The sequence below is a fragment of the Lagenorhynchus albirostris genome, chromosome 9 (assembly GCF_949774975.1).
Source record: "Lagenorhynchus albirostris chromosome 9, mLagAlb1.1, whole genome shotgun sequence".
NCBI lineage: Eukaryota > Metazoa > Chordata > Mammalia > Artiodactyla > Delphinidae > Lagenorhynchus > Lagenorhynchus albirostris.
This window is the reverse complement of record NC_083103.1, coordinates 9,607,345-9,632,221: the sequence shown is the minus strand read 5'-3', so window position 1 is coordinate 9,632,221 and position 24,877 is coordinate 9,607,345. Positions and strand designations below refer to the sequence as shown.

Genomic DNA, 24,877 nt, shown 5'->3' with positions numbered 1-24,877 from the left:
GCTGACCTTGTGTGGCCTCAGGGTCAGGCCAGCTGCCCCCAAGTCATGTTTGATTAAGATGAGACCTGAAGAGCATACGGGATCAGCTGGGGAAAGGAAAGGGGACAGCGTCCCAGGAGTAGGGGAACAGCGGGTGCAGAGGCCTGGCGGCCAGGGAGAGCATGGCGCGCTGGCAGAGCTGGAAACGTGGCAAGGGCTGTGCGCCCGGGGAGATGGGAAGGAGGCTGGACCTGAAGCTTGGGCGGGGGCAGTGGCATTGTTCCATCTGTGACTTTGGAAGATCTCTTGGGCTGTGTGGAGGGGGCTGCCTCCTGGTCTGGGAACCTGTCACCGTCGGGCTCCTCCCTGGCCATGTGACCCGAAGTTGTGACTCTCAACACAAGTTAAGGGAATTTCTTCTCACCCACTCGTGTGTTCATTCAACAAATATCTGTTGGGGCCTCCTCTGTCCCAGGCCCTGTGCTGGGCCCAGCTGAAGGGAGACAGAGGTAGGGAAGAAACAGGCCTTGCCTTCCAAGAATGCACTCTCTAGCCGGGGAGAAAAACGGTGCAGAAAATAGCTTGAGTAGAGGATGGCGTGGGTGAGAGCCCTGAAGAGGCTCAGGCCCTGGGCGGGGAGGGCTTGAATCCCAGCTCTGCCCAGCCTCGGTGTTTAGGCAGGTGACTCAGCACTGTCCCCGGTGTTTAGGCAGGTGACTCAGCACTGTCCCCGTCTGTAAGCGGCACCGCCTCGGTGGGCTGCAGTGCGGATGGGGTGAGCGAAATACCTGGGTGTGCCCGGAGCACAGTGGTGAGAGGGAAGGCAGTAAGAGAGCAGCGGCTGTGGGCCCCCGGCTGCCTGGCACGGAGTACACACAGACGGTGGGCGCTGTTGCTCCCCGAAGTAGAAAGTGCGCCCTGCGATCTCTCTTCAGATCTCTGCTTCTCCGCTTTGTAAACCATGCCACAGAGCCAGGGCTGCGACGGCCACGGCGGGGGATGCCAGTTGGGATGGGACAGGAGGTGGGGGGCTGCGCAGCTGTCCTGACCCCTCTGCCCCCCTCTTTCCCCAGGGCACCTCCCACCAGTGGCCAGTAACCATCCTGTCCTTCCGCAGATTCACCTATCACTTCCGGGTGGCACTGCTGGTGAGCACCTGTGCCATCTGCCCCCAGAGGTTCAGGGTGGGGCTTGGGGGAAGCGGGGGGGACTGAAGATCACATGGCGGGACATGGGCAGTGTCAGGCGGCGTCAGCACGGGGAGCGCTCTGGCATCCCCCCCCCCGCCCCCGCCCCGGAGCCACCTCACTGGTTCCCACTGCCCTTCCCTCCAGGGTCAGGCCAACTGCAGCTTGGAGGCCCCGGTCTGGCCGGCTGCAGACTACTACTTCCACTTCTACCGCCTGTGTGACTGAGCTGCCCAGGGAGGCAGCGCCACAGCAGGGCCCGGGGTCCCGGGTGCCCCTCCACACTGGACGCCATGGTGTTACACTGGGCCCGGGGTCCCGGGCGCCCCTCCACACTGGACGCCATGGTGTTACACTGGGCCCGGGGGCCCGGGCGCCCCTCCACACTGGACGCCATGGTGTTACACTGGAGCCCGCCGCTGACACTTCCTTGGAGGGACTGAGGCGGCTCGGCCCTCCCCGTGCCTGGTGAAACTGGAAGTCCTCACACTGGAGCTGCTGGGCCTGCTGGCGGCGCCCCCAGACCACGGAGGGCGCTGGAGGGAGACCTGCCGGGCCCAGGCCGGCCCGATTCACATGTGTCCGGATTCGGCCAATGGAGGGCTGGTGGGCGGCAGCGCCCCAGAGGCGGGGGAAGCCCGTGACTCGGCCCAGAGCCTACCCTTCCTGCCTCCCCTTCTGCGACTGGGGGCCACCCCTCTTTTGGAGAGAGGACCCGTCCGCCTTTGAGACCGGCAGGGGCTTGGCTCGAGCCCTCAGAGACTTGGCTGGACCCACGAGTCAGTGGAGGGCAGACAGCCCTCACCCTTGAAGCTGCTCCCTGGGGAGGGCTAGGTAGTAGACTTCTTAGGGTCTGACTGTTACTGGACTTGGACTTCTAAGCTTTAAGCGTGGCCCAGGAGGTCTCCTCTCCCTGGGAGAGCTTGGCTCCAAGAGCTCCCAGGGCAGCTGAAGCCAGCCCTGGATGGGCTGGCGACCGACCACGTGCCTTGTGTACACTTAGTGCCTGGCTGAACCAGGGGAGCCAGTGGGCCAGGTAAGCCTTGGACCCTTGAACCTGGAGTATCCCGAAGGGAAGGAAGTTCCCTGTGAGCCCCCAGATGGCGTTGCGGCCCCGCGGCCTGGGCCCCTGGGAGCTTCCAGAGCTCACAGAGGTCTCTGAGCAGAGGAGCGGGAATCCCTGCGAGGCAGCAGGCTGGTCTTGTCTGGTGGGTGGATGCAAATAGCTTTTGCTGTTATTAATGAAATAATTACTAAAATGCACTTAAACCCGGGCAGGAGTCGAAGGATGGAGATGGAAAGCCCGGAGTGGGCCAGAGCCCCGGGGGGACACTTGAAAGGCAAGGCCCTGGCTCTGATCCGTCCCAGGGAGCTTTGAGACACCCACCCCACTCCCGACCACCAGGACTGGCCTTTCCCTCCACTCTTGTCTGCTGGTGGCCTCACCTCCCCAGATTCGAGGGCTCCTGTGCTGGGCTTGGACAGCCAGGCTGGGGGCCCCGTGCTCGGCAGTAGTCCCAGTTCTGCCCACTCCTCCCAGGAGCAGAGTGGTGGGCTTGGGTTACGGAAGAAGTCTTATCTCAAGTGCCAACGTTAACCTTTCTTAGTGGGTATCTGGAGCTTTCTGAGGCCACATCCAGGCTCATGGAAGGAGAGTGGAAATCATTTCGTCGTGTCTGCCATGGGTTCAGAAATGGGGACGGAAATGCCATCCTTGCCCTGTGATATTCTGCCACCGCTTTGGGAGCCAGGCCTTGCCCCATCTACCTCTCATTCTCAGCTTTGAGTGGGAGGCCTTTCTGTGGGAGACCTGGATCTTGAAGAAGCCTAGGAACCACGGGCCCCCTTCTGCTATGGATATCAAAGCACTTCTCCTAGGGATAGGGAAACACAGGGGGAATGGGGGTAGCAAGGATACCTAGCCTCCCAGCCCCCTCCCCAGGGTGGCTCCTCCTTCCGACATAGGAATTACATGGCTCCCCACACCATGCTGGCGGCCGCGCCTTACTTAGCGCTGCTCTGTTCTCCTTCCTCCCACCGGGGGAACCCTCCCTAAATGCCATACAACTACCGAGCCCTGCCCCTTCTAATAGGATTCTGGGGCTTCCTCAGTGGGGGTACAAGTTCTTGGACCGCAGCCCCCCTGTGCTTAACTGGAAGGTGACCCTCCACTGCTCCCTGGAGCCATCTGGACACAGCATCGCCCCAATCTGGTTGGCAGCTGGCTGTTTCCATGCCTGGGGAGGGGGTCCTCAGTGCTGAGTTTGGGGCCAAGGCAGGGGGCGGGGGGAGGTCAACCTTGGACTAAAGTTGCCTTAAGCCCAGTGAGGGAAAGGGGCTTCAGGGAAGGCCAGTGGGCCACCTGCTGGAGGCTGACAGCTGCCTGGAGGGTGCCGGTGAGTGGGTGTCGTGGCTCCATCCCCTACCCCGGGTCCAGCAGCCTACCCCTCCCTTCCTCTCTCCCTTTTGGCATTTACTCCTGTAGCCACTGGGCCGATCTCCCCCAGGCTTCCCCCAGGCTTCGAGCTGTACACAGTGCCTCTCGATGCACAAGTGCCCCCGCCCCCCGGAAAGCCTGCGTGTGCAGAGTGCACCCCTTCCCTCCCACTTAACCGCCCCTTCCGGCCCCTGAGCTTTGACTCTGGAGTGGGCAGAGGGGAGCAGCCCCAGGCCTGCTTGCTTCCTGTCCCCTGAACTGTTCTTTTCTGAAGTAAATATACGTATATAAATAAATGTATAAATACTGCTTTGTATCTGAGCTTGCCTCGCCATCTTCTTGAGGTTGTTCTGGTGGGAGATGGGGTTGCCTGTGGGCCTGGGACCAACTGGGGCCCCTGAGCCCAATGGATGCTTCGTACCCCATTATCCCTCGTAGCTTCAGGCCCGGCTTGGGAACAGGATGCAGCAGCCCCTTCCCCTAGCCACACCCCACGGACCTACTGCTGCCCTGGCTGGGTTAAAAGTAGCCACCTTAGGGAAAAGCTGAGCCTTTCGAGGGTCCCCGGCACCACTCAGAGGAGGGGACTGGCCCAGGGCAGACTTGACTGGTACGGGTTCCTACAGAAGTTTACACTAGAAGCCACAGTGGAGGGCAGGCCAAGCCCCTTCCTACCCACAGGTGAGCCCTCAATTCTAAGGATAAGACACTCCCCCATAGCCCTCTCACAGGCAGAGGGCAGGGCTTCCCAGCAAGCAGGAACCACCTGAAAGGAAGGTGAAACGGGAAGGGGTGGGACTGGGGAAGTCGTGGGTCCCAGCACCTGCACCACTCCCACCCCGCAGGACGGGCACCAGGCAGGGCTGTCACACATCTGCCTTTATTGTGAGCAGCAGGTGGGACATTTCCGGCATAGTAAAAAAAACTAATTTACAAAAGCAGGGATTCAGTGAAGCCGCCTGGCTGGTACCTGAAAAAGAGGGGTATCAGAATGAGAGCAGTGACCCTTCTTTCCATCCGCTTTTCTCACCGAACCCCTACGCTCCTGGGGCAAGCGCTGATGGGCACAGTCCTTGGAAGCAGGGCCACCGGAGCCGACGGATTCTAAGCGACCTGTTTGGTGGATCATCTGCAGCAAGGTTGTGGGTGTTTTTTTTGTCGCTTAGTCAAAATTTATTTCAATGACTGAAAATGTTGAAACTAACTAAAAGGCTACTCCTGGAAGCATGTCCCAGATCCTGGCCCCTTGCTGGGTCACTCCCCAGCAGCTCTCCAATCACTGTGTATGACAGGTAAGAATGCAGATGTGTAACCACGGGAAGCCTGTGCCCACAGCCCTACGTAGTATATCCCAGAGCCAGGTCGAGGCCTTGGACAGTGTGGAGACCTCAGAACTGACAAAGGTGGTCCCACTTGGCTCAAATCCCCATTAGGAGACAGGGAAAGGGGCACCTGTGTGTGGTGTCCCTACCCATTCTGCTGAGTCTCACTCCATTAACCAAGGGGTCATGCAGGCCCAAGGACCCCGCTGATGTGGGCGTGGGGAGGCCCCTCCAGTGTCCCACCCTGCCATTGCTCTTACCCTTGGGAGCTCACACGTAGATGCCGACCCAGAGCAGCAGGAAGAGCACTCCAAAGCCCATGAAGAGCGAGGCCACCAAAGAGATGAGGAGCTCTTTGTAGATATCCCGAGTGTATTTGGTGGAGGTGACCTCGTAACTGGCAGGGCAATTAAGGAGAAGCAAAGGGGTGGCTGGTGTGGCTCCGGGCAGAGGGGCCCAAGAGGTGACCTAGACTCTGGTGCTCCTACCACCCTTCCAGCACCCATGAAGAAAATGAAGCCCAGAGGGGTTAGGTCACACAGCTAATGAGCGGCAGAGCCGGGACTAGCCCTCGTACCTCCTGACACCTGAGCACACCACAGGGCCCCGTACCTAGCCTCCAGTCCAGCCAGGCCCCTCTGCTCACTGTCCTGGAAACCGGAGGAGCGAACTGAGCTCACCTGAACCTGGAAAACAAGGCCACAACCTGACTTTGGACGTCAAATAGCCTTCCCTCAACCTCCTTACCATCCCCCATCCCCACACCGGAACAAAACTGGCAGGGTGCATGTACCCAGCATGGTCCCTCCCTCAGTTTCCCACCTCACTAATTCTGGCCCACTGGCTGCTCAGTGAAAGGATACACGAAGAACCAGGCAGTGAAGAACATGCCAATGGCCAACAGCACCACGGTCAGATGTGGAAAGACAGCCGGGTTCACTGGACTGGTGTATCTGCTCATGGCCTCAAGTTCCTAAGGGAAGGCGTGAGATCAGAGCCATCAAAGAATCCCATGACCTCAATCTGGGGGCACTATGGGGTTATCACGGAGCCTCGTGCTGCTGTGACTGCTAGGAGCTTATTTCAGCTTGGGAAATGTGGAAATCCTTCAGAACCACCGTCAAATGATTCCGGTTGGGAATGACAACAATTACATCTTAAACTAAGGTGGCACTTTGTCTTTTCAATATGAGACAAGATGGGCAGCTGAGAGTCAGAGGCTGAGGCACACAGAAGGTGACTGATTAGCTACAGATCAATGCAATGGTCCTTAACATTATCTGAGGCCACCGGCCACCATGAAAAACACGTGATGAAAGGTATGGACTCTTTGCCTGGGACAAACCGCATACAAGAAAAAGTCTGCTTATAATTTTAGAAGCCTTATGAACCCATGTCTGTAGACGTCAAGCTCAGAATCACTGCTGAAAGACAGACTCTGGACTGGTACCCAGATCTCAACTCCTAATCTTGTATTCTTCCCATTACACACTTAAGGAATCTCAGGACCTACAGGCAAAAGACATAACTTAAAATTCTGGGGCTTCACTGGTGGTGCAGTGGTTAAGAATCCGCCTGCCAATGCAAGGGACACGGGTTCGAGCCCTGGTCCGGGAAGACCCCACGTGCCATGGAGCAACTAAGCCCGTGCGCCACAACTACTGAGCCTGCGCTCTAGAGCCCGCGAGCCACAACTACTGAGCCCACATGCCACAACTACTGAAACCTGCATGCCTAGAGCCCAGGCTCTGCAACAAGAGAAGCCACCGCAATGAGAAGCCCAGGCACTGCAACAAGGAGTAGCCCCCAGTTGCTGCAACTAGAGAAAGCCCAAGCGCAGCAATGAAGACCCAAGGCAGCCAAAAATAAAATAAATTAAATAAATTATAAGTAAGTAAACAAGTAAAAAATATTTTTAAAAAATAAATAAAATTCTGGCTCTACTGAATAACATGAGCCTCAGTAAAGTGATTACAATAATAACTCTCTCACAAGGCTGACGTATGATTTAAGAAAGGCGACAAACGCAATAGCATCTAACTCACTGCCTGGCATAGAGTAGTTGCTCAATAGGTGTTTGTTTCCCTCCCAAGGTTATAGGGAAGATTATGAGATAATGCTTGTGAAAGAGGGCTGTAAACGTAAAGTTCTGTACAAATGTTAACTTCCATTGTCACCCACCAGCCAACGCTTCTAAAATCCAGAACACAACAACTCTAGAGAAGTAAATTGACCTCATTGTTCTCAGAGACACTGGAATTCAATTCAGTAAACATTTATGCCCCCCTAACAATGATAAAGACAATCGCTGCCATTGATTGAGCCTCCAATTGCCGGCCCCAGTGTTTGGCACTGGAAATACAAAGATGAATAGACATCATCCCAGGGCCAGAGGCACGTCAGATGGTGGTCACTAGGAGGCGTGGCAAATAACAAAGAAGTCCATGACACGTGGCAAGAGGTCTGTACATAGGTTGCGGGGCTCCCAGGAGAAAGAGGACAAGTGCCCGAGACAGTTGTCAGTACTTCATCAAGAAGGTGACTTTTGCCCGGGACCGTGTAGTATGAGTACGAGTTCGGCAGGCGGGAAAAACTTTCCAGACAGGGGTAACAGATTGATCACAAGTAACAGAGATAAAAGCTCGAAGGTATTAGAAATGCTCCCCATGCTCCTCATCCTTATAAATCGTTAGATCAGAAGCCCATGCCATCAAAACCTCAGCCTAAGGAGTCCACGGCAAGGGGCTTCCCTTCCCCGCCCCTCAGCCCAAGCCGAAGGATCCAGGAGCCTCCAGCCCTCTGGACCTTGGACATCTGAGGCTTCTGCGAGAAAAAACAGGGCGCGGGACGGGCCCCGAGGGGTCCCCGAAGTCCCATCCGGAACTCCCCTCAACCCTCTCACCATTTTGCCGGACACAGGGTAATCCGCCGCTCAGCCACCGGAAGAACACGTCGGCAGGAGCAGGCGCGCTGTTCAGCCGGAAGAGGAAGTGCAGCTGCACAGGTGGCATTGTGGGATTTGTAGTCGTGTGGCTTCGGGTGTGGCGGGATCTGAGGCCTGCGGGGCGACCGGGGTGGAGTGGGGGCAAGCGGTAGAGAAGGGTAGGGTCGGCTCGCTGAGCGAGTCCGTTCACCCTGGCGGGACTGTTTGTCGTGAGAGAAGCTGGCCGAGAGGGCCGGGGCATGTACTACACTTCCCAGGAGGCTGTGCGCCGCGGCAGGTCACGTGACGGGAGCGCGGGCTTTGGAAGGCGGCGGAGCTAGAGTGTATCAGCGGCTAGTGTGGAGGAGGCGGCGGGGCTGAGGAGCGAGTTGGGCTGAGATCTGTCCTGGGCCACGCCGGAGCGCTCCAGAGGCCAGGTGAGCCCCTCCGGAAGCGTCTCCGAGAGCGGCGGGCCGTTTTGCCCCGGGTGCTGGGGAAGGCCGGCGGCTGCCGCGGGCGGGGCGGAGCGAGCGCGGGATTCGCGGTCAGGCGGGCCCGCCACTTTTCCCGCTCTGAGCCCGGGGCCAGTCGCTTAACTTCCGAGCCTCTTTCATCATTTGTAGAAAGGAGATAATTCCCAGCTCATGAGGTCGTTGTGTATTGTGACTAAGCTCCTGGAGGGGAGACATTGTTTTGAGCTACACTCGTTCACATCCCTTTTCTGCCTGCGTTTGTCGGACGCAGGGGGAGGATGCCCCGGCTAACGAGGCATTGTCCCCTCGGTACACGTTCTAGCAAAGCGGGCAGCTTGAGGCACGAACCAAAGGATCGAGTGGGTTCTGCAGGGAAAACGTTTACGGAGCACTTAATCTTTGTCGGGGTTTTTGTCTGTTAGTTAACTCTCAGGAGGCCTTAGTATGAATTGAGAGGACTTCCTTACTAGACTGTACGTCTCCTGACGATGGGAGCCTGTCTTGTTCTTTTCATCTTCCGAGGTGCTGACTTGGTGTCGTTTTGTTGTGCTAGATACGTTTAGCCGAGGGCGTGAAGTGGGTGAGATAGCACCCCTGGTAACCCTTCCTCCTTTTGCATCCTTTAAGTTCCTCCTTGTCTTACCTGCCTTTCTCTTTTAGCTGTCCCTCTGTATTGCTATGGGAATTCAAGGACTGGCCAAACTGATTGCCGACGTGGCCCCCAGTGCCATCCGGGAGAATGACATCAAGAGCTACTTTGGCCGCAAGGTGGCTATCGATGCCTCCATGAGCATTTATCAGTTCCTAATAGCTGTTCGCCAAGGGGGGGATGTGCTGCAGAATGAGGAGGGTGAGACCACCAGCCACCTGATGGGCATGTTCTATCGCACCATCCGAATGATGGAGAACGGCATCAAGCCCGTGTACGTTTTTGACGGCAAGCCGCCACAGCTGAAGTCAGGGGAGCTGGCCAAACGCAGCGAGCGGCGGGCTGAGGCGGAGAAGCAGCTGCAGCAGGCCCAGGCTGCTGGGGCCGAAGGGGAGGTGGAGAAGTTTACGAAGCGGCTGGTGAAGGTCACCAAGCAGCACAATGATGAGTGCAAGCATCTCCTGAGCCTCATGGGCATCCCATACCTCGATGCGCCCAGCGAGGCTGAGGCCAGCTGCGCCGCCCTGGTGAAGGCCGGCAGAGTCTACGCCGCGGCCACCGAGGACATGGATTGCCTGACCTTTGGCAGCCCCGTGCTCATGCGGCACCTGACTGCTAGCGAGGCCAAGAAGCTGCCCATCCAGGAGTTCCACCTGAGCCGGGTTCTGCAGGAGCTGGGCCTGAACCAGGAGCAGTTTGTGGATCTGTGCATCCTGCTGGGCAGTGACTACTGTGAGACCATTCGGGGCATTGGGCCCAAGCGGGCCGTGGACCTCATCCAGAAGCACAAGAGCATCGAGGAGATCCTGCGTCGGCTCGACCCCAACAAGTACCCTGTGCCGGAAAACTGGCTCCACAAGGAGGCCCAGCAGCTCTTCCTGGAGCCCGAGGTGCTGGACCCGGAGTCTGTGGAGCTGAAGTGGAGCGAGCCGAACGAAGAAGAGCTCGTCAAGTTCATGTGTGGTGAAAAGCAGTTCTCCGAGGAGCGAATCCGCAGCGGGGTCAGGAGGCTGAGCAAGAGCCGCCAGGGCAGCACCCAGGGCCGCCTGGATGATTTCTTCAAGGTGACCGGCTCCCTCTCTTCAGCTAAGCGCAAGGAGCCAGAACCCAAGGGGTCCGCTAAGAAGAAGGCCAAGACTGGGGCAGCAGGGAAGTTCAAAAGGGGAAAATAAACGGGTTTCCCTTCATTATACCTCCTTGACCCCAGAATATCTGCCGTGTTGTCCCCGCAAGAGCTGGCGCTGGAGAAACCTCCGTGGGGGTGGGGAGGGCCTTGCATTGCTTCCCTAGCACCACCCTGCTCAGTAGTGCTTTTCCCTTTGTTACGTGATCTCATGGCAGAAAGGCCACAGAGGTTTGTTGTTTTCTTCTTTTTTAGCTCAGGAAAAGTATGTCAGGCTGAAGCCGCCTCTCAGGCCATTTAATGGACACTGAATCCATTGTTACATGAAAGTGATAGCAACAAGTTTTGAAGAAGAAAGAGGGAGATAAATGGTGGAGACAAAAGACTGGAAATGATTTCCTGCCTGGGCAACTGGGGGCTGGTGGGAGGTGACCGGGGGACTAGACTGTGCTCTTTGGCTCAGCCTTGACCCACCCTAAAGGGTAGCCATCAGGAAGATGCAGTCTTAAACAGGCGCGAAGAGCTGCCGGGACATAAGACAGGCAGAGTCCCTGGAGTTGGCAACAAGGGTTTGATTACCAGCTGTGTGTCCTAAGGTGGGCAGAAACCTGAACTTGCTATGTACATAACTCTAGTCTTTACAGTGGTTATTCAGAGGCATAAAGTGGTGGGGCTTCACGTGGCCTCTCTGAGGGAGTTAGTTGAGTTGAAACTTTGGGATAAGATGCTGCGTTTTTTGTTTTGAAAGATATGAGGAGAAAAGAGTCAATAAAATTATAAAAGTAACCAGAATGTCCTGTTCTTTGAGAACATTTGAAGACATCTCAAGTGCCTCAGGTTTCAGGCAGTTTAAAATGTTCTTTTCACTCCAAGTTAACATGCTGGAATTGCACTGTAGTAATGGGTGGTTTGAGTGGCCACGAGATGGCACTGTGCTCCATAGAATGGTCAAAGCGGCTTTGGCAGTACTTCAGCCATTTAGAGGATGGTGCCTAGCTTATCTTGCTGGGAAAGGAGTTTTAATAAATTGAACGAATTTCTAGTTTTCCACCTACTGTGTGAGATAAAGGAGCTCCTCTGAGAAATCCTCACAATTTAGATCAACTACTTCATAGCATCCAAGCATTTACCAGTTTGTAAATCGTGAAAGCTGCCATTCGAAAATCCCTTTTTGTTCCCTTTGTGACGTCAGCTTCAGGTTACTGTTTTTCGCAGAGGTGGGATGTTTTTGTACTCTGAAATTTTTATAATCCTAATAAAACTTGATAGGGGGCTGTCCTGTTTGAGTTTCTAATTTTGTAGCATTCCTATCACTTACTGCCATTTAAAGTTAACCAAGGACACTTAAGTGGTCTGAAATTTAAGTTGACAATATTTCAACAGATTAAGCAGGTAGGACTAAAGACCAGTAGTTTTCAAACTCTCGATCTTAGTATCTGTTCACTGCTCTGTCTCTAGCAGTTGACAAATGAAACCAGTTTTCCAGATTGAAGCAAGCCACACAACTTATTTGAGCTCCGTTTTTTTTTTTTTTTTTTTTTTTGGCTGCACCACGCAGCATGCAAGATCTTCATTCCCCGACCAGGGATCAAACCTGTGCCCCCTGCAGCGGAAGCCTGGAGTCCTAACCACCGGACCGCCAGGGAATTTTCCTGAGCTCCATTTTCTCATTCAGGTAATTCAATTCTAAGCCTGCAGTAATGGTGATGGGGCCGAGGTGGGAAGACTTAGGTGTTACCACCTCAGCGCAGTAGCTCTAGTTAAGGGCCTGTCCCCTGTGGTAGCAGGTAGCATGTGGTTTGTTTTCCTCTTATTTTTGAAGTTGAATTACCTGGTCTTTTCCAGTTTATTAACCACTGCAGGGAAAATCAATCCTGCGAATCCTACTTAGCACATTTTTTAAAATATAAATTTATTTTTGGCTGCACTGGGTCTTCGTAGCTGCACGGGCTTTCTCTAGTTGTGGCAAGCAGGGGCTACTCTTCGTTGCGGCATGCAGGTTTCTCATTGCGGTGGCTTCTCTTGTTGCAGAGCATGTGCTCTAGGCACACAGGCTCAGTAGTTGTGGCTCGCGGGCTCCAGAGTGCAGGCTCAGCAGTTGTGGCGCATTAGCTGCTCCACGGCATGTGGGATCTTCCCAGACCAGGGCTCGAACCCGTGTCCCCTGCATTGCCGGGCGGATTCTTAACCGTTGCGCCACCAGGGAAGCCCTAGCACATTTCTAATATTCTCGCTTGGAGAGGAGAGCTGTTCTAGTAGGGCAGTGGTTAAAAGGGCATTGCTTTGCAGTCCAGCTCTGAGGTATTACGCCTTACAGAGATTTAGGCAAAAAGGAAACTTACGGAGACTACCTACACAGACTATCAGAGTTTAAAAGGGTGAGGGCATTGCCTCATGGTAGTAGGAAGCAGTGCACTAGACGCTAGAATGGGCTAGCGCACACAGGCAGTCTAGCATTGGAACATGTAGGTATCATGGGAATGGGCTGGCCTTTCTTCTCCTTGCCACAGTCCACCTGTGCCTTGGTGTTTCCACAGCAGCCTGATGACCCTCCCTCTGCCCCAAGGGGCTTAGGCAAGGGGGAGTCAGTATGGGGACTCATATTCAGAAAGAAGTGAGAGAGTCGGATAGTAACTTGCAGCAGAGGTACAGGGACTCCTGCCAACATGCAGGAGAGGATCGTGGATTGTAACAGCCTTCGTTTGGTCAATTGCCTTTATTTCTGTTTTACTCCACTGGCGTGTGGTAGCAAAACTGGCACACAGAAAGGGTACTGGGTCCGCTGAAAATGCCTCTGGCAAAGTGGTAGGAAGATGAAAGTCACGAAGGGAAGCATAGAAGTTGGAGTTTTTACAAAGTGAGTTCAGATGTTAGTTCTGCCACGTCTATGACCAGAGGCAGCTTATCCTCTCTAATCCTGTTTTCTCATGTCATTGTTTGGATTTGAGATCACTCGTGTTACCTTGCGACGTCTGAGCTTTTTGTCACTAGTCTGTCCCTTGGTGGCCATGTGAGACCACACTGGTCCAGGCTAAGGAGAGAAGGCCACAGTGGTTGAGGTGCTTTGAGGGCTTGGACTTGGCTCAGTAAGTTTCACTGGCTCTGCTCAGATCGGGCAGCCTGGGCCCAAAGCCAGATGGCTTGATGGGCTGGGTTCAGCACCTGTTCTGGAATGAAGGCGCCAGTGAAAGTAGAACTCTCCAATTCTGCTCCTAATTGTTCTACCCAGACTGTTTCAAGCCAGGTTCTGCCCAAATGGAAAAGATCTAAAATCTTCTGTAACCTGTTCTGCCGTGTGTGCGTGTGTGTGTTTAAGTCTGTCTTTGTTTTGACAAACCTCTGAGTAATCACAACAGCCTTCCCGTTAGGTGGTGCCTCTAATCCCACCCCAACATGCCTTAGGACCTTCATCTCCCTGATTACCATTCTCATCTCCTTGCCGTTCCTTTCCTAAACTAAATATGAATTCTCCCAGGTCTCTGCTTTTTCCTTGTAGTTTAAGGTACTTTCTTTCCAGTGTCCAAAATGCTCAATATGCTTCGAGTAGATGCTGTTGGGACAAGTGAATGATCCCCTCACCTCACCTGCAAGGCTGTGGGTGTGGGAAGGGGAAAGGGTGTGAACGCTGGCAACCCATGGGGCACAGTCCTGTGTTCACTCTCTAGAGATGGGTTAAACTGTTTCTATCTTTTAAAAAAAACCGGAGATTAAAAAAATTGTATTTCAGTATTAGACTGATATACCTTTAAGAGATTCTCCTAAATTCCTACCTGGTCTCCAGCAGAGAAAGGTACTTGGACAGAACTGCCAGAGGAAGGATGCTGAAGGGCAGCCATGAGATCACAAACGTCTGCGTTTTCCCCTTCCTGTTTCCGGTTAGAACTATGAAGTCATTACACTTAACCCATTGCTCCTGCTCAGAAATAATGCTACATAATTTAGGTGATGGAAAATCTCTTACGGCCCTTATATTCTTTATGACTGAACCCTGTGTTTTCGTCATGACTGCTAATTCACCCTCTCCCAGCTTGGTCACTTGTGCTCACTAACTGCTACTTTATTAAATTTGGAATTACAGGTTGGGGAGCAAAGGGAAACCCCTGGGAGCCCCCGTTTGTTTCTGTGGAGGAGAAGACTAAGCGCCCGTCTGCCCACCTGCTTATGGAGCGAGAAGTAGACTCCCCATCCTAGGAGTGTGCTCTCCCTCGGGTGGTGGTCAAAAGCTGAAAGGATTTTTAATGGCCAGCGACTCTCTGCTGGCTGTTTTGGCAAGCCCTGGGACCTCATGCTCCTTTGGTACCCTGGATGGAATGCGGGACCAAATCCTGTAGTGGCAGCATCCTTCAGGGCCAGATGCCTCTGACACCACAGCCCTGGCCTTTGCCCTCCCTGCTTCTAAAAGTGGAAAAATTGCTTCTCCAGGAGCCTGAGGCAGACATGGGTCACACCTAGCCCCAGAGTGAGCCAAGCTGCCGGGCCTCAGGCGCTAATGCTTCCTTTCTAAATCTTGCCCAGAAGGTTGAGCTGCTCTGTCCTCCTCCAGCCTGCGAACTTCTGAGGTTTGCAAGCAAGAGTGGAGAAGGCACTGAGAAGTGGACCAGTGGGATGAGCTCCTCCCTTTCCTGGATGGAATTTTTTTTTTTTTGGCCACACCGTGCGGCATGTGGGGTCTTCGTTCCCCAACCAGGGATTGAACCTGCGCCCCCTGCATTGGAAGCACGGAGTTTTAACCATTGGACCGCCAGGGAAGTCCCCTGGGTGGAATTTTAGTGCTAAATCTCTTCCTGATTTCTGGGCTCAGTAGACCCTCCCTATTCTAACACCCTCCTGACTCCCTCTTTGCCCACCAACCACTTGCATCTGCTAAACAAAAAAGGAAACAAAACTTTCACATCCCTGTCCCAACAGCTCCACCCCTCCTTCCAGGGGGCTTGCGCACCCCTCTTTGGGTCTTAGATCTGTGCCTAGAAGATAAAGGGGAGGGGTTTGAGTCAGAGCCTTTATCTCCTCAAACCCACCCCCTCTGAACATTAGGATTGTAGTGGCATTGTCCCCAAGCCCCCCTCTGCTTTGGCTCCAAGGCTCTTCTTCCAGATGGGAGGCTGCTCTTACTGGTGGAGATAGGCATCTAGCCAGAGCTGCCCGGACTCTCTCAGTGAGCTGAGGGGACAAGATGGGAGCAGACGGTGAGGGAGACAGAGTGGAGAGGAGCCCCAAAGCCATACCCACCAGAAGTGCAGCAGTGAGGCCCTTCCAGAGGTGATGTAAGGCCCCCTTGACTTGAGCACTCGCCTCCCCTTTGCTTCTGAGAAAGGGCTTGGGCCATGGCACTGAGAGCAAAGGCCCAAACTGGCCACAAGACCAACAGAGCACCTGGCCTTGGCCTTGGTGACCTCCATTCCAGACGAGCTGGGGACACCTTCCTGTGGCTCCCACCCCATACTTCACCACTGACCCCACTGCCCTGCCCTCTTCCAGCCCTCCCAGCCCTTTTCCTAGGCTCAGATACTCACTGGACAATGTCGGCAAAGGCTGAGAACAGGGGCTTGGACTGGTACTCTACGCCATGCTTGGCACACAGGGACTGCACCAGGGGAGCCGCTTTGTGGTAATTGTGTCGAGGCATCGTGGGGAAAAGACTTCACAGAGAACAGGGGCCAGTCAGTGGCTCCAGCTCCTGTGGCCCCCCCATCCCCCTCCTACGTGGCCCCTCCCCAGGTCCCTGCTTCCCAGGCCTCCCTACTCACTGGTGCTCAATCTGGAAGTTGAGGTGGCCACTGAACCAGTCATTGAAGGCCGACTTATGGACATTGCATGTTGCCTGGAGCTGGAGAAGAAGGTTGGGGGAGCATGGCTCTGGGTACCAGATGGAAAGGCCAGCCCAGCCTTCTCCAGGCAAAGCCGGCCTGTCCCTGGTCACTCCCTTCTCCACGTGGTGGCAGGAGAGAAGCTTCAGGCTAACGAGGCAAGGTTTGGGAGCGTCTGTTGTCAACCACCGCCCACCCCCTACCCTGGGTCTGTGCCCACCCACCCTTCTTATTAGTTGTGCCCAGGTCTTCCAAGTGACTGTCCCTCACCTGGGTGGAGACCCAGTCCACGTTCCTGTCGTAATCAATGTGCATGGGGATGTGGTTCATCTGTGTCACCCAAACAAACCAGTTGCTTTCCAGGAACCTGGTGGACATGGCACCCAGACAAAACCAGTACAAGCAGAGCCCAGAGTTCTGACTCTCGCTCAGAAGCTGCTCCAACCCCGCCACCCTCCCCAGCCAACGCCCCCAGACCAGACTGGTTACTCCCACACATCTCTGCGCCGCTCCCTCCTCCCCCATCAAGTACTACCTGACCATGAAGAAAAGGCCCAGGAAGCCTTTCAGTCCCAGCAGCGGCACGTAAGTGAGGAAGATGCGGACGTAGAAGCTGATCATCCAGGCCAAGTCCTGCAGCGAGAGGCAGAGCCCTGTGACGGCACAAAGCACCTCTCCTCTCACGGCACTTGTTCCTCTGCGTGGAGCAGCCATCCTCCCCGGTCCTGACACTGGAGTGCTCACGGCAGCCTCTCCCAGCTGCCCTGTCCGGCACCATCTAGCTCCGCTCCGTTCCTAGTGGCGCCCCCAGCCCTCCTTGCCTGTTTCCTTCGCAGGTGCCAGGTCTCCCTGCCTCCACTTCCTCCCAACCCATCTCCATCCTTCACCCCTTCATCACGCCGCCAAGTGAGTCTTCCAGGATCGTGGCTGAGTCTGTGCCAGTGCCCTGATCAAATCGCTGATGAGTTTTCTGCACCACCCTCCTCCCCTGACACCCGAGTCCTCCACCACATGTCCGGTGACCAGATTCGCCCCTTAATTCCCAGCTTCTCTGCTCAGAGTCCATCCCACCTCCCCTGCCTCCGCCTGTCCTCCAAGGCCAGCTAGGTAAGGGACTTTGCAAAGTCCTTTCTGATGCCTCCCATCCAGCCAGAGGCAGTCAGGCCCCTTTCGGAATCCCCAAAGCTGCTGCCTGTACCTCCTGTCTGGTGTCAACCACATCCTGTTTCATCAGAAGTTTCCCGAGTGAAGGTGCCGTCTCTCATTCATCTTCCCCCTCCCCAGCCTGGCCCCTGCTTTATGCCGAACACAATAACCTCAGGAGATAACTCGCTGAATTAAATAGGGCATCAGGAGTCAGGTTGCCTGCTGAGCCCAAGTCATCTCACCTAGAGATAAGGAAGGGTCTACACCTGGTTCTGTTACTTTGCTCTAAATTAGGCCTGGAGTAAATCTTAGTGGGATTTCCCCTGGAGAACCCCCTTCCCATCCCTCAGGGTACTGGAGACAAAGGATGTGGGGGCCATGGATACTTACCACCCACTTCTTCCTCTGGATAACAAAATAGAAAATATACCACTGGAAGTAGAGAGGCAGCAAGGCTGGGGGCCCAACTGGGGAGGAAATGGACACAAGGGGGGAGGTGTGAGCAGCGCTAAAGTGTCACTAAAGGGCCAGCTGGTGCTGGACAGATGGCCTCCAGCACAGGGCTGCCCCTCTGCCATCTCCTGTTGCCCCTCCAGCTGCCTCGGCAGTCCTCAATCCATTGGAACCGACGGGCGCTGGAGGTGGGCATGAATGCAAGTCTGAAGAAAGCAGAACCTCCCAGTGGATGCTGAGAGGGTGAGGTGGGGGGAACGTGGCATTCTCTTCCATGGAAAAGGATAGCTGGGGAGACAAGCTCCACGCATGGAACTTGCTCTGCTCCTGTGCCTTTAAAAAGGTACTGCTCTGGGACTTCCCTGGTGGCGCAGTGGTTGAGAGTCCGCCTGCCGAGGCAGGGGACATGGGTTCGTGCCCCGGTCTGGGAAGATCCCACATGCCGTGGAGCGGCTGGGCCCGTGAGCCATGGCCGCTGGGCCTGCGCGTCCGGAGCCTGTGCTCCGCAACGGGAGAGGCCGCAATAGTGAGAGGCCTGCGTACCGCAAAAAAAAAAAAAAAAAAACAATTCCTTTGAACGAAAATGGGATCAATGGACTCATCCCCTCCTTTCCTTTAAAAATTTGAATTTTTGAAAGGGTTTAAAAAATTTTAGACATTATGGAGATTTTTAAAGCAGGGAATATACACAGCAGTCTTGAGAAAGAGCCTTAGACAACCACAGCAATGTTTTCTCCCCAGCTCCCTCTTCAGATCCAATCCTCCCATTGCTAGTCTATCTACCTTTGTCCTTCTGGGTGTTAGACTGTGTCCCACTGCGTCACCTTAGCCCTGGGCTGTTTGACAAGATTTAAAGTGAGGTTTCAGACTTAGTCGGGATGGCCCCCCACCATTCAGTTCCCTTGTGGAAGCCAGGGTGGGCCTGGAGGAACTAGTTTGCCCCCAACACAAGTGACCTTTGACCAAACATTAGCCTAACTCTTGCCTTTGCCCCTTGAGAAGGTAGACTGTCCCCTTGCAGGGGGCACCCTGTTCCAGGTGGAGATCCTCCAGCCTTCACTTCAAGTACCGCAGTCCCGCGGCAGCGTCGCAAGCCCCGCCCCCCGGGGCTGGACGAGGACACTCACTCAGGAAGAAGTATCTGTGCTGGTGGTTGTACGGCATGTACTTTTTCTTCTGTTTCCCAAGCTGTGAAGGAAAGCAAACACACATCAGCCCCCACAGGCCAGTCACCCATTCCCCTCCCCGTGACCTTGGCTTCTCCCTGCTCAGGAGCCGAGGCCTCCTGCGCGGGCCGTCAGCTTGCTGGCGCCACGGAAGGCTCCAACAAGCCCAGCCTTACCTCCAGCTCCTGGCGCGTGAAGCCCGGGCTGCTGGATTTGCCAAGCGCGCCACAGCGTGGACGCAGCTCGGTGGCCCACACCCACACGAGGCCTGGGCACAGCGGAGCCTGCAGGTCCTCAGTACACCTCGTGCTCAGCCCGAGACGCCCTTGTCAGGTTTCCAGGCCCCTCCACCTCCCCTTCCTTTCTCCATCTGGTACTCTTTTGACACCAGGGTCTCCACAGACAACAATTTTTACCCTTACCCGGGCCAGGATCCCCTCTACATCCAGCCCCTGACCTTCTCCAAATCTTTCGGTCTCTTCAAATGTCAACATGAGCTTTATAAAATCCCTTGAAAGCTAAGCACAGTTTGGCAAATATTTGTGGAAAGATTACCAAAATCAGCTTGGCAATCTGAAGGCTCTGGCAAGGTTTTCCCCAGCGGCTGGTGGTGATTTTGTAAGATGAGCGGCCATAGAGACAGGCTGGGGCTGCCAGGCCAGCCGGTCAGTCCGGGTCCCCTAGCGGGAGCTCTCACAACCATGACCGCGAAGCTCTGCGCTCGTGTTCGAGTCATGGCTCCTTCTGTTCCCCGTGTCCTGGTCAGTTCTGGCCACCAGATGACCAGAGGGCACAGGAGGGACCCTACCCCAGAGCAGAATGCCAGCTCACCCTTCTTTCATGAGTCCATCTACTGTTTTTCTTTTTCTTTTTTTTTTTTTTTAGCGGTACGCGGGCCTCTCACTGTTGTGGCCTCTCCCGTTGCAGAGCACAGGCTCCGGACGCGCAGGCCCAGTGGCCATGGCTCACAGGCCCAGCCGCTCCGCGGCAGGTGATCTTCCCAGACCAGGGCACGAACCCATGTCCCCTGCATCGGCAGGCGGACTCTCAACCACTGCGCCACCAGGGAAGCCCTAAATTAACTTTGTAAAGAACTCCCCTGCCCACTCCCAGCGTCCATCACTTTGCACTCACTGAAGGCTCACCAGATCTCCACCCACCCCCAGGCTTTAGCAGCTGCATTATAATGGTTGCTCACACCCTCAGATGACAACTCAAACCCAGTGCTGACCACCCTGAAAGTCAGGCTAGGATCAGGCGGGTGGGAAGAATTACTCAGTGAATGAATATTCTAGATAATGGGCATCAGAGAAGAGTAAGCCAGTGTAGCCGTTGCGTTGCGTAAGAGAGAGGATTACAAAGTGCAGGGGGCTGACTGCCTGGGGTGGGAGTGTCTAAAAAGCACCTGCAAGGAGGCCATCCATCACCTTCAAGGCCAAGCAGGGTTTGCACAGCAATCTGGTCATCCTTTGGGTCCTTAGCAGCGTGGGGTACCTTTCTGCAACAGCTATTTGCTGACTTGAACTCATGAGGGAGGACAGGTGAGTGTCCTGGGCAGCCTGCTTACTGCCTGTGGCGTCCCACAACTTCCAAACAGCCAGCCAGCCCGGCCCCCAATGTCTTGCCCACACTGACAGCATTGTGAGCACTTCCCTGCAAGCCCTGTGTGCTGCCTGGTTCCCATTCTCCGAGACCTTCACCGATACCTCTGCTCACCTCCACAGAGAGGATCTTCCCCAAGGCAAAGAAGAAGGGGTGCATGTTGATGTCCGGGTCTTTGCGGAAGCAGTTGGGCTTGGCATGGTGCTGGAAGTGCAGGTGGTTCCACCAACTGGCAGGGGCCCCCTACAGAAAAGCAGGGCATGAGTATGGAAGCCTGGTGCCCCCCCTCCCACAGGCAGCCCATTGTTGACTGGAGTTTCAGAGTCCCTCCCCGTCCCATTGACCTTCAGGTGGCCAATCACGAAATGATGTAGCAGGTGGTTCCATGTAGAGGTGCTGAAGACGGACAGGTGTCCAAAGTCATGCTGCAGCCAGCCAGCCTGGGCCTGGGTGAGAAAGGCTAGCGCTGAGAGCAGCCCACCAGCCCTGCATCTGTCTCAACTGACTCGGCCTCTCCCTCGTCCTTCATCTACCTAGGCCTGTGCTGGCCTAACTGAGCACATCAGGAAAGGAGTCAGGAAGCCTGGGTCCTGCTTCTGGCTCTGCCACTGACTCACACGAGAGCTAGGGCAAATCACTACCCCTTCCCTGTTCTTTGGTGTCCCCAGCTCTGGAGTTCTGTGACTTCCGATGGACTGAACATCCAAACTACAGAACAGGACAGAGTGACAAACTCAGGCAAGTAGAAGGCTTAACTAATGGTTCTGACAGCCAAGTATTAGGGCCCCAGCTGAGAAACCAGAATCTTGGTTCTTGGCACACCTGGACTGTGACAGAACCTGAATGTGAAGTTTCAGAGGAGAAATGCCACGGGAAGAAGGGAGCCCTGGGAGAAGCGGCTGGAGAGGCAGTGGGAGAAATGAAGGTGCACGTGGTGAAGACGAGCAGATGAAAGCCACAGATGACGCAATGTGTGCTCTTTCTGCACCAACTCTACCATGTGTCCTCAGCTCTGCCCTGGACAGAGGGCTCCTTGGCCTCCTGAGGGGTACAAAGAATTTTCCCCACGGAAGCTGAGCTGGCTGTGTTCTCGACAAGCCGAGGGCTCTCACCTGAACTGTGCCGAGCAGCACTGCACAGAGGAGGAAGGGCAGGAAGGATGTCCCAAAGAGCCAAAGAGTGAGCCAGGCAGCAACATCCAGCAGCAGGATGTGCAGCAGGTACAGCAGGAAGAAGACAGGGTTCGCCTTCATGAGCCCCATCCGCTCCACTGTGGCCTGCAGCGCCCGGAACTCCTCAGTCAGCTCTTTCTGTAGAAGAGTGGAGATGGAAAGGGTGTTATTCTCCCCAGATGCAACCCAGCACTGGAGCCAAGGACCCTCTTAAGCTCAAGGCCCCCCCACCAAGGTAGCTGAGGGAAGCCCACGGTCCTAGGTAAAAATACCACAATGCTGAGGAGGGATGACAGAAGGTGATATGGGATTAAGTCTAAGAGCATGTGGTCTTTGGAGTTAAACAGAATTCATTCAAGCCACTGCTCTGCCACTTGGTAATGGTGTGATCCTTGGCCGAGTTGCTTAACCTCTCTGAGACTCAGTTTTCTCATCTGTAACTGTGTGTGGATTATATGATGTTATGCTTGGCACAGAATAAGTGCTCGGTCGATAGGTCTCATGTTGAGGATGGGGATGGTGGTGGTGGCCTTGTGAGAACCACAGGTTACAAAGCCCTGCAATCCAATAACTATGCAGGAGAAGCAAGGATCTCGAGATTCCCAAGAACTACTGACTGTGGTCCCCTGTGATCATATCTAGGGCTTCCTTCTACCCTTTGCCCCTCAACAACTGCAGGATCTCCAAACAGCAAACGGGGTCTCACATTCTTAGTGGGCTCAAAGCTGGGCTGCTCCGGAGACAGTTCTCCAATCAGGAGAGAGTTCATATACTTCCTCACAAGGCCCTTGTTGATGTGAAACGCCACAAAGGGATCCTGCAAGTTTGGGGAGAAGGCAGAACAGTGAGGAAGTCAGCCCGGCCCCCCCAAGATTTGTGGAGGGCTCACACCAAGGACCATCCTCCTGATCCAGCAAGGAGGCTGTACCCAAGTTCAAACAGACCCCACCCCCCTCCAGGCAGCTGCCCTTTGAGAGTGCTCAGACCTGTCCCTGGTGTCCACAGCTCAGGATCACCCAACAACTGTGTTCTAGGAAGAAGGGTACCATGCCAAGGAATAGGAAGCACGGGTAGGGCGACCACAGAAAGACCTGCCTGGGCTGGCCTCTCCTCTAGGTGTCTCATGAAATGTGCTGAGGGAGACTCCCTGTGTCCAACTGGAGGACTCTTGCATTTCTCCCCCTTCCCTCCGCTGCTGTTCTGGTTGGGGTTCCATATTTCCCTTCCCACTCTGAACACCCCCTGCCCTAGGACACTAATTTTGGTTACGCAAGGCGGGGTCCTCAGCGACTAGATTAAGAGATTAATGTCCTGAAGGTCAGACAGCCCCAGGCCCAAAGCCACAAGCTTGGAGGCGGAGGGAGCCGGGGCGGAGCCGGCGGCCGGTGGCACCACACATCCGGACCAATCGCGGTCTCCGTTGCAGCCGGCCCCGGCCCTAAATCACACTGCAGGAAGCCTGCTCCGTCTACGCATGCGCCAGTCCACACCTTCACCTTCGGCCACTGCCTGAGCTCCCCAGTGGTCACTCCTGAGACGAGCACAGGCTCAGGCCTCGACTCCCAGGCCAGCCGCGTCGGAGGGACCGGCGGGTCCTTACCGTGTTAGGCTGCACCGCCACATCACGGGAACCCTAGTGGCCCGAGGCGCGCTCCGAGATGGCAGGGAGAAAGCTGGGGACAGTGGAAGGGGTCACGCCGCTAGGCGAAGGATGGGGGAAGGATATAGGGGGAGGGGACACGGCGAAGCGAACGCTCCAATGTTTGGGTCCCAAGGAGTGGACCCCCAGCTCTCAAACCCAGAAGGGAAGTGCTAGGTGCTTTAGTTCCGAGAGCAGGTCGTCTAGAGAGGGAAGCAACAGAATCGGGGCTGGGACGCGCGCTGGCCCGCAGTGAGGCCTGAGGGAGGAGGGATGCGACCCAGCACGGGGCCTACAGCCCAGGACTGCAAACAGCTGCTGGCCTGAGGCTGAGTGACCTCCCCACAGGATTCCAGGACTGTTCCAGGGCCCTCGCTAAGTGTATGCTGATGCAGCCCCACCCCCTTCAGCACGTTGCTCCCACTCTTTTTTGTGCAAGAGCAGGCGCTAGCCCTCTCTGGCCGGTGCTGCCCCTTCCCCACCCTCCGGTCTTCACCCTGTGCAGGGGTTCCTAAGGCAGCGGGCACTAGGTGGCTTCCCCGCTCAGGAAAATCCCCGAGTGTGGTTCCCTCGTTCTCTGCCCTGCTCACGCTCGCCAGTCTAGTCCGGCATGCTCGGCCCAGACGCGTCTGCGCTTCCCTCCCAGCCACCAAGTCAGGTCAAGACTTGATCCCTCTCCCTGCCACTGACCCCTCCTCCCTTGGTCTCGGCAGTGCCGCCGTCCGGGGGTTCCACATCCCCGCTGTCCTCTCTCCTACCCCTGCTCCGGGGACTGCCCACGCCTGGAGACCGCAGACTCCGGGCAGCAGACGGAGCGCACAGACAGATGGCGCGGCCCTTTGTTTGTGCGTGCACGTTGCCGGCCTCCCTCCCTCCCTACTCCCCAGACTCCACTTTTCGCAGCCTCTCTCCTGCCCTTGCATCCGGTTTTCGCAGCACACCCAATCACCTGGCAACCGGGACGCTCCTGCGCCTCCCGGCTTTTCCCCGAATTAGAGTATTCGGCCCTGAGTGCCAAATCTCTTGTCTCGCGCGCTGAGCCCCAGGCTCCGACCGCCCGGCCCCGCCTCCTCCCGTTCCCTGGACTGGCAGCGCTCACCGTGGCGTCCTGACCCGCGTAGTGGCTGATGACCCGGGAGCCCCCGGGGTGCTGGCGGGTGAACTCGCTGATGTTGTACACCTTCCGGTCAATCACGAGCCACCGCTCTTTGTCGCGTCCCGAGCGCTGCGCCACCTCGTCCCAGGTGAAGTAGCGCGGGATAGGCCCCTGGGCCGGGGTCTCGGGGGCCATCGGGGCCAGGCGATGCCGCGCACCGACTGGGCAAGGGAGGTCAGGCGCGCGCACGGGACCCGCGGGGTAGCGCGCACCGGCCTCGAGTGCTCTGGGAGCCGGTCCGCTGGCGCCCGCCTAGAGCCCGCCGCCCGCGCGTCGGGTTTTCAGCAACCGAGGTGGTCGGCGCCGAGCCCCGCTGCGCGCGCTTCTATTGGTCGAGCCGCGTGGCGCGGGGACCGAGTCCCCGCCTTCCCGCCGGCCCCGCGCGGGCGGGCGCTGCAGGAGGGTCGTGGCAGGCCGGCTGAGCGCGGGGACGCGCGCCCCCTCGCGGGCTCTTTGCGGGGGTCGCCGCCGCCGGACCCCACTCTCCGACTCACGCCTGTAGCTCACAGGGGGCGCCGCGGGCAAGATAACGGTTCCTGTGGAGGCTCCTGGGTGCGGGTCCCGGCTCGCGGGGCGGCGGCACCGGGTGCGCGGGCGCCCTGGGCTACTAAGGTAGGGTGGGCTCGGCCGAGCCGGGTGAGTG

The 24,877-nt window shown here is 56.1% G+C and overlaps 4 protein-coding genes across 4 annotated transcripts in view; 2 read left to right on the top strand and 2 right to left on the bottom strand.

The window, feature by feature from the left end:
• MYRF (myelin regulatory factor) overlaps nucleotides 1–3,435 on the top strand; it is a 32,616-nt gene extending 29,181 nt beyond the window's left edge. The window contains exons 26-27 of the mRNA XM_060158986.1: nucleotides 1,053–1,127; nucleotides 1,314–3,435. Coding sequence (XP_060014969.1) covers nucleotides 1,053–1,127; nucleotides 1,314–1,394 — 156 coding nt within the window. The 3' untranslated portion in view covers nucleotides 1,395–3,435. The remainder of the gene's footprint in view (nucleotides 1–1,052; nucleotides 1,128–1,313) is intronic.
• Nucleotides 3,436–4,467: 1,032 nt separating this feature from the next.
• On the bottom strand, nucleotides 4,468–7,898 carry TMEM258 (transmembrane protein 258). The gene is made up of 4 exons (XM_060158984.1): nucleotides 7,828–7,898; nucleotides 5,789–5,898; nucleotides 5,186–5,322; nucleotides 4,468–4,573 (listed from the first exon to the last, which is right to left on the bottom strand). The coding sequence occupies exons 1-3, from the start codon at nucleotides 7,828–7,830 to the stop codon at nucleotides 5,196–5,198; spliced, it is 240 nt and encodes a 79-aa protein (XP_060014967.1). The 5' UTR covers nucleotides 7,831–7,898; the 3' UTR covers nucleotides 4,468–4,573; nucleotides 5,186–5,195.
• A 179-nt stretch (nucleotides 7,899–8,077) lies between these two features.
• On the top strand, nucleotides 8,078–10,160 carry FEN1 (flap structure-specific endonuclease 1). Its single transcript, XM_060158983.1, has 2 exons — nucleotides 8,078–8,285; nucleotides 8,982–10,160. The coding sequence occupies exon 2, from the start codon at nucleotides 9,000–9,002 to the stop codon at nucleotides 10,140–10,142; it is 1,143 nt and encodes a 380-aa protein (XP_060014966.1). The 5' UTR covers nucleotides 8,078–8,285; nucleotides 8,982–8,999; the 3' UTR covers nucleotides 10,143–10,160.
• Nucleotides 10,161–12,643: 2,483 nt separating this feature from the next.
• Nucleotides 12,644–24,473, bottom strand: FADS1 (fatty acid desaturase 1). The gene is made up of 12 exons (XM_060158982.1): nucleotides 24,178–24,473; nucleotides 22,146–22,256; nucleotides 21,380–21,577; nucleotides 20,612–20,713; nucleotides 20,382–20,510; nucleotides 18,627–18,687; nucleotides 17,437–17,513; nucleotides 16,436–16,533; nucleotides 16,171–16,267; nucleotides 15,841–15,920; nucleotides 15,607–15,732; nucleotides 12,644–15,253 (listed from the first exon to the last, which is right to left on the bottom strand). The coding sequence occupies exons 1-12, from the start codon at nucleotides 24,367–24,369 to the stop codon at nucleotides 15,202–15,204; spliced, it is 1,323 nt and encodes a 440-aa protein (XP_060014965.1). The 5' UTR covers nucleotides 24,370–24,473; the 3' UTR covers nucleotides 12,644–15,201.
• Between the last annotated feature and the right edge of the window lie 404 nt (nucleotides 24,474–24,877).

What these genes read in the sequence shown, in the direction of transcription:
- TMEM258 (XM_060158984.1), bottom strand. An exon ending in TTCACTGCCTGGTTCTTCGT is followed by an intron (nt 5,323 to 5,788) that starts GTATCCTTTCAC and finishes TTGCCCTGCCAG; the next exon opens with TTACGAGGTCACCTCCACCA.
- FEN1 (XM_060158983.1), top strand. Translation starts at nt 9,000, where the DNA reads ATGGGAATTCAAGGACTGGCCAAACTGATTGCCGACGTGGCCCCCAGT.
- FADS1 (XM_060158982.1), bottom strand. Translation starts at nt 24,369, where the DNA reads ATGGCCCCCGAGACCCCGGCCCAGGGGCCTATCCCGCGCTACTTCACC. An exon ending in TGGACTGGGTCTCCACCCAG is followed by an intron (nt 15,921 to 16,170) that starts GTGAGGGACAGT and finishes CTTCTTCTCCAG; the next exon opens with CTCCAGGCAACATGCAATGT. An exon ending in GCCTTTGCCGACATTGTCCA is followed by an intron (nt 15,254 to 15,606) that starts GTGAGTATCTGA and finishes TTGTCCCCTCAG; the next exon opens with CTCACTGAGAGAGTCCGGGC.